Below are 8,250 nucleotides of genomic sequence, written 5' to 3' on the forward strand. Positions count from 1 at the left end.
AGGCCCCTCCTATCCACGTATTCTTATTCATTATGATCTAAAATGCAACACTGAACCTAGATCAGCACTATCAGCACTCCTACTCTCAGACGCTTTGTGGATACAGGCCCAGGGCCATTTAGACTCTGCCAGCAGCCCTAGGGCAGGGAATACAGTACAGCTATAGCCAGGGGCTTTGTGACTGTGACCTGTGGTTACAAAAAGCTAGCCCAGACCTTAATCTTAGTTGACCTGTGGTTTGTTCCATTTTGTTGTGATGCTTCAGAAAGGTTCAAAAATGTGTTGAGCATTTCTTCTCTTGAGGTTTAACATTATCTTGACTCATGTACTTTTACTTCAAAATTACATTATCCAGTCAATTGTCTACTGTCATGAAATTCCAAGCCGTTACTGGTAGTGTGAACTTTAGTTCACCTCCATAACACATGGCGGCAATGTTTCACTTTAATGTTCCATCGATTACGGAAAAACCATCCTGTTCCGTATTTCGTTGTGTCAAACTACACTTCCTGCTTTTGCAGCTAGAAGTGTTCCGCATCGTTGTGTGTGAAACCGTAATATAATTGTATTTCAAAATGAATACAGTGTTGTCGAGGGCAAATTCCCTCTTCGCTTTCTCGCTCAGCGTGATGGCAGCTTTGACGTTTGGCTGTTTTATCACGACGGCGTTCAAAGACCGGAGGGTGCCGGTGGATATCCACGTCTCGAGAGTAATGCTGTGAGTGATGACTAGTTATTATTATTAAATAACAGTGAACATGCATTGCTTTGGTTTAGATATATTTCACTCCGTGATCTATCACATTTGTATTCGTATAAACAGTTATTGGTCTCAATTGGCTACATAGCTAGCTCGGTGTTTGAGTCTTTGCAATGGTGCTAACTAATGCTAGCTCGAGGAGATCATTGAGTCCATATGGCAATATTGACGCCAATCAATCTAACAGACACCAGTGTATTAAACTGCCTGAGCAATGAACAACAGTTGTTTTTGTCTTTGGCTACAACGTAGCCTGCCAGCCAGACCGGATGCCAGTTGCTGCTACTTGCAAAATTGTATCCAATAGTGTAACAGCACGTCAGCGCGGTATATTTTGTCAAACAGTAACCTAGCTGCCAGCAGATCAAATGTTTCCGACCTTACTGTAAATAAGAATTGTAAATAAGAATTTGTCATTAACTGACTTGCCGAGTTAAATAAAGGTTACACCACTCCCACCATTAGCATATGAACAGATCATGAGCCATGGCACAGTTTTTCTTTTTTGAATTTCAGGAAATTAGCTGTAAAACTGCAACATGTTCATGGCAAAATGTGTAGAATACCATGAGATTAGCTATAAAACTGCAATTTTTTTTCTCTCTGCCTTGTGGTTATATGTGTAGATTTGCAGGAAATTACTTTTAAACAGCAACATTTTCTCTCAGGCTCATGGCAAAATATGTAAAATAGCATGAGATTAACTAGAAAACTGCACGTTTCTTTTTACCACATGGCAAAATGTGTAGAATTGTAGGCAGTTAGCTGTTGTCCCCCCTTGCGGGGGGGGGGGGGGGGGGGGGGGGGGGCTCACTGAACTGTGGTATGCCATTCTAGTAGCTGTACCAAGCCCTACAGTGCAAAGTGTAGCTAGAGAACATTTTTATTTTATTATTTTACCAGGTAAGTTGACAGAACACGTTCTCATTTGCAGCAACGACCTGGGGAATAGTTACAGGGGAGAGGAGGGGGATGAATGAGTCAATTGTAAACTGGGGATTATTAGGTGACCATGATGGTTTGAGGGCCAGATTGGGAATTTAGCCAGGACACCGGGGTTAACACCCCTACTCTTACGATAAGTGCCACGGGATCTTTAATGACCTTAGAGAGTCAGGACACCCGAAAGACGGCACCCTACACAGGGCAGTGTCCCCAATCACTGCCCTGGGGCATTGGGATATTTTTTTTTTAGACCAGAGGAAAGAGTGCCTCCTACTGGCCCTCCAACACCACTTCCAGCAGCATCTGGTCTCCCATCCAGGGACTGACCAGGACCAACCCTGCTTAGCTTCAGAAGCAAGCCAGCAGTGGTATGCAGGGTGGTATGCTGCTGGCTAAATGTACAGCCAGAAACCATAAAGTAAATGTAGCCTACTACTATCTATGGTGTAGCCAAGACAAAAAACAGATATTTTGACAGCTTATTGTTCCACGTGGTGAAAGAAATATCTTGGCATAATTCTAGGATGCAATGCACACAACTAACTCAGCCTTTACCATTTGACAGGAAAAATGTGGATGACTTCACAGGACCCAGGGAGAGAAGTGACCTGGGGTTCATCACCTTTGACCTCTCTGCTGACATAAAGCCCATATTTGACTGGAACGTCAAGCAGCTCTTCCTCTACTTGTCTGCCGAGTACGCCACCAAGAGCAACGTAAGTGTTACAACGGGTGTATACATTACGTCTTGGAACGGTAACGGTTTACCATTTAAGAACCAAACGGGGAGGTACCTTTTTATTTTTTATTTTTTTTTCTTTTTTTTGGGGGGGGGGAGGTACCTACCTGAAATGATCCAATAGAAAGGAGGACCAAGGCAATCTTCGAACTCTAATTTTCGTTGCAAAATGTTTTCCGCTTCGACTAAACGGTTTCTGTTGCAAAATCGGTGTGATGAATACAACCCAGACCTGTTCTCTTTCCTGTTGATCTATCAATTATCATACGATTCCCTTGGCTTGCTTTGGTAGTTCCCACAACAACAGATCACACAAATTATACTTGATGAAAGCCAATCTGAAGGGATGACCTTCTATAGGTAGATGACCCTATATATATAGAATTGCAGCAGAATAGTCATACTTCTACACCACCAGGAGCAATGTAAGAACTGACCTCTTTCCTTTATGGTGTATCAATGGTCATTATCACACGTTCCTCCTCTTGGAACGGGTAGGCTGGTTGCCACACACTGTTGACACATTGGTTCTTCTACAGATCGCACACAATTAATTGGTAGAAGGCAATATGGTTTGAAGGGTTACATTTTATAAATAGTGTATCCTAAGAAGTAGCCTGGGTTGGTCTCAGGTCTGTTTGTGCTGTATAGTCCAATGTAAACTCTGACTATACGAAATTGATACACAGTCATGAAGAAGGCACGACAACGCCTCTTCCCCCTCAGGAGGCTGAAAAGATTTGGCATGGTTCCTCAGATCCTCAAAGAGTTCTACAGCTGCACCATTGAGAGCATCTCGACTGGCTGCGTCACCGCTTGGTATGGCAACTGCTTGACAACCCACCGTAAGGCGCTACAGAGGGTAGTGCGTGCGGCCCAGTATATCACTGGGGCCAAGCTCCCTGTCATCAAGGACCTTTATACCAGGGGGTGTCAGTGGGGGAAAAAAAGGCCCCAAAAATTGTCAAAGACTCCAGCCACCCTAGTCATAGACTGTTCTCTCTGCTACCGCATGGCAAGCGGGCCATAAGACTGCTGGACTATTTGCATTCACACTCTTTTCACACTCTTTTAAATATATATATTTTTTTCTTTTTTGCACTGACTCTTGCACCAGCTCTATGGACACTTACTGGACTCTACCCACACACACATACTACTGACACTCCATTACACACACACACACTACATATGCTCACACACAAAACACACACATGCATATTGACGCCACACACACATAGACACACACTGCTGCTACTCTGTTTATTTTCTATCCTGATTGCCTTGTCACTTTTACCCCTACCTACATGTACATATTACCTCAACTACCTCGTATCCCTGCCCATTGACTCCGTACCGGTACTACTTGTATATTGTCTCGTTGTTATTTAATTGTTACTATTTCCGTATTTATTTTTAGTAAATGTTTCTTGCTTTTTAACGCTGCATTGTTGGGAAAGGGCCCCGTAAGTAAGCATTTCACAGAAAAGTCTACACCTGTTGTGTTCTGCTCATGTGACAAATAAAATTAGATTTGATACAGATCTGGCATCAGGCCATCTAGGAAGGTGAATGGTAAAATGGCTGCCAACTAGTGATATTTAACTGCGGCTCGGTGTGCTTTCTTCCAGGCCCTGAACCAGGTGGTTCTGTGGGATAAGATCGTGCTAAGGGGAGAGAGCACCAAGCTCAACCTCCGAGACATGAAGTCCAAGTACTTCTTCTTCGATGACGGAAACGGCCTTCGGTAAGCATCCTCTGTTCACCCTCTCACTTTTATTCTGGCGCCAGTAACCTAACCATAACAATTCATGTTTTTGATATAGCATCGGTGTGGAATCTGTCTTGATGCCATTTTATTTAATCAAATCAAATAGATTGTCACATACAGTTTGCAGCAGGTATAAAAGGCACATCGACACAATCATTTTGCTACACTTTTTAAACCTGCTGTAAACTCTGACAAATACAATTTCATCTGATTTTACATAGAGAAACAAATATTTTTTTCCTGTTAGTCCAACATTATGTTGAATAGTTATGGAACACCCTTTGTATGCAGCAGAGGGCAGTATAGGACCGCTTTTGGCACCTCTCCCGCTCCTCCAGTCTTTTGAATGGAAATACTGTAGGAATGCTCTACGACGTTTAAGGCCTTTGTGTGATCTCTCCACCAGGGCGAACAAAAACATCACCCTGACTCTGTCCTGGAACGTGGTGCCCAACGCTGGGATCCTGCCCCTGGTCATGGGCTCTGGCCACATGTCTGTTCCCTTCCCTGAATCATACGAGACAACCAAGAGCTACTAAACTGTTCCACCATTTGTATTTGTTGTGTCATCTTTTATGACTTTTAATAAAAGTGTACATTTGGGAACGGTTCAATTGTATGCCTTTGCATTGATGCTGCCACAGAAAAAGACTGTCTAAATGTTGCCAGCAGTGAAATCGTTGTCTTTTTTTCCTAAATTCCTCTCAAAGCTCATTAGAGGAGATACCTTGGATCCTCTACTTCAATGCACTTTGAGAGAGGTGAGGAAGCAAGGATTTGACTGCTAGTAATCCTTGGTTTAAATAGTCATTGCTGAGATGGACTTAGTAACTAGAAAGTCAGGACTCCTCATGCTTCATGTAACTCTACAGTAGTACTCAGTACCTGTATAATGAATGGCAATGTGAAATCGTTGGATAATTTAAGTTTTTGTTTGTTCACTGTAGGTTTTGCTTTCTTTTTTTATAAAAACCATCTGAAAGATAATTCTGTATGATTGGTTATTAGTAGAGACGCGGAAGAGGATTGGTTAAAAAGGGCTCCTGAGTGGCACAACGATCTAAGTCCCTGCATCTTAGTGTAAGAGGCATCACTACAGTCCCTGGTTCGAATCCAGGCTGTATCACATCTGGCCGTGATTGGGAGTCCCATAGGGCGGCGCACAATTGGCCCAGCGTCGTCTAGGTTTGGTCTGGGTAGAATGTCATTGTAAATAAGAATTTGTTCTTAACTGACATGCCTAGTTAAATAAAAAACATATTTAATGTTAACATTTTACTGATAGATGGCGCCATATAACCACAAACACAACCTACCACTTACCCGAAGCATTCAGAGGAGTTGCCACATTTAGAATGATGGACATAGGTCCATAGAATAATTTTCGATGTATTATAATTGAGTTCCATAAAACAATATCTGTTCTATTCATAATGTTTTGAAATGATGGTATATGAATATAATGGCTACAACGTCATCGTTTGAAATGGCCTCCAAATAACTGAACATAGTCACTGTACCTCTAAAGAATGTACATAGGTAGTAGATTAGACAGATTGGCGATTTCAACATTTAATTGAAGGCCTCACGTTTGAGTGGGTTTGCAGAGGTAGCGAGTGGAAAAACATCCATTGTATGACAATAGGAACAGAAAAGCCCAAGGTTGTTGACACAGCAGCCACAGTTGAAGGGGAAATGTAATTATAGCTTGCCAGATATTTGTATTCAAGAGACTGATTTTAATCTTGGGAAATAACAAATTCATATAAATTGTTCTTAGACCATATGTGATGTGCAGGGGAACCAAACAAGAGTTGTGGAAATTCAGCTGAGTATAGCAGAGCGCCCTGTTATTTAGAAGAAGGGTGTATAGTGAAGAGTTGTACAGGTTATTAAACCCAAAGTGACTTACACTTTAAAAGACAAAGGGGAAGCTCACCGGGGTAGCAGGGTATCTCCTCAACTAAGGCCTAGATTCAATCAGATCATGCGTTAACTAGCGATAGTTGACACCTGCATTATAGCTGATGTTTAGGCAGTGATGGAGGTGGAACTGGGTTGGATCTGTCAAATTGGTGAGCAGCCTCCTGCGCACTGTCACGAAGCCATACCCGCCCCACAGGCGTTAGGTCAGAACGAGAAAGTGTAGGCTGTATAGAAAGAATTACGCTCAAAATGAAAAATCATTAAACGAAATAAGGATTTATATAATTCTAATCGAGGTGTTGGTTACATTGCAGTGTTTGAATTTGTAAGCAAGGCTGCATGGGATTTATGTTAATGCGACTGTGCAGCCAATGGATATGTCTGCTTTAGGTATAATTCCACGAGCTGCTTGTGGATTTGACAGCCCTAAGGGACAGTTCAAACTTCCAAAATAGGGGAGGGTTGTGTTTTTTTTAAAATTGGCCACAGAGCAGGGTTGTGCGTTTCTTTTCGTGGTTTACAGTGGCTCTTTTGCAGGGTTTTCTATATAATTTCATCCATCCTAGCCACATTTCCTCATCTGCTTGCATGCGCCTCCACTATATCAAGGTGTTTTGGTACTTCTCTTATGCACTATGCTTTTCCACAAGCTAACTTTTACTATACCACTAAAGTCTACCAGTCTGACTGTCTATCCTACTCGCTATCCACCATTCATAGTGATAGGTGGATCGTTTGTACAGATCTGCAATAGGCTAAGTAGCAATCATACCACACATAAAACCATTCAAAGCTGCATCAATTTTCAATATGAATCCACAAGAACAAATAGGAATAGCTGATAGAACAGTGAGACATGAGACACACAGCTCACAAAGCTCCCCTACGGATCTTGTTTAGGGACAATATACAATTATCCTACATAGACTAACCTACAACACCACAATTAATAATTGCATTGTTTTCAAGTAACCACAAAATTCAACTTTTGATATTGAGATGCACTGTCTGTGTCATTGATGGAAACACAATTCCGGTAGGAAAATGTACATATTGTTTTTATACAGATTTGAGTATATCACATGGAAATCTGTCGCCAATTGGATGGAAACTTATTTATAGATACCCTAAAGACTCTGGCTAGTGTGCTAGTCCAGTGTCACTTTTATTATGCCTCCACATCATAGTTCATCAACAGTCCCAAAGAGAATCCACAGAATTATCATGGACTCAGCCACTAGGTACCTATCCAACTATATTTCATTTGTTAGAGATGTCCACCAGCATAATACCAGAGCCAGAGACTCTAATATTCAGTGTTTTAAATATAAGAGTCTATCTGATAAGAATACATTTCTATATACCTGAGCTGTTGAGTGGAACAAACTACCACAACAACTCAAAGCCTTTTAACAACCATAACAGCTTTTAAAAATAATGGGAAAATGCTAGCTAATGAGCGAACAGTACCCCCCTTCCTTCCATTCTGTTGGCAAACGTGCAGTCTTTGGACAATAAAATAGATGACCTACGCGGAAGATTAAACTACCAACTAGACATTCAAATCTGTAATATCTTATGCTTCACTGAGGCGTGGCTGAACGACGACACTATCAACATACAGCTGGCTGGTTATACGCTGCACCAGCAGGATAGAACAGCTGTGTCTGGTAAGACAAGGGGCGGCGGACTATGTATTTTTGTAAATAACAGCTGCCGCACAATATCTAAGGAAGTCTCGAGCTATTGCTCGTCTTATCTCATGATAAGCTGTAGACCACACTATCTGCCTAGAAAGTTTTCACCACCACTGTCAGAGGCTGACACAAAGACAGCATTGAATGAGCTGTATTCCAGCATAAGCAAACAAGAAAACGCTCAACCAGATGCGGTGCTCCTAGTTGCCGGGGACTTTAATGCAGGGAAATTTAAATCCATTTTCCCACATTTCTATCAGCATGTTAATGTGCAACCAGAGGAAAACAACTCTGGACCACCTTTACTCCACACACAGAGACGCATTCAAAGGTCTCCCTCGCCCCCCATTTGGCAAATCTGACCATAATTCTATCCTCCTGATTCCTTACAAGCATACATTAAAGCAGGAAG

The 8,250-nt window shown here is 41.9% G+C and overlaps 1 protein-coding gene across 1 annotated transcript; it reads left to right on the plus strand.

The window, feature by feature from the left end:
- The first annotated feature begins 484 nt into the window (after positions 1–484).
- LOC129841282 (signal peptidase complex subunit 3) lies at positions 485–5,202 on the plus strand. Its single transcript, XM_055909478.1, has 4 exons — positions 485–718; positions 2,271–2,421; positions 4,076–4,191; positions 4,622–5,202. The coding sequence occupies exons 1-4, from the start codon at positions 576–578 to the stop codon at positions 4,752–4,754; spliced, it is 543 nt and encodes a 180-aa protein (XP_055765453.1). The 5' UTR covers positions 485–575; the 3' UTR covers positions 4,755–5,202.
- The last annotated feature ends 3,048 nt before the right edge of the window (positions 5,203–8,250 follow it).

This window comes from Salvelinus fontinalis, chromosome 42 (assembly GCF_029448725.1).
Source record: "Salvelinus fontinalis isolate EN_2023a chromosome 42, ASM2944872v1, whole genome shotgun sequence".
NCBI classification, from domain to species: domain Eukaryota; kingdom Metazoa; phylum Chordata; class Actinopteri; order Salmoniformes; family Salmonidae; genus Salvelinus; species Salvelinus fontinalis.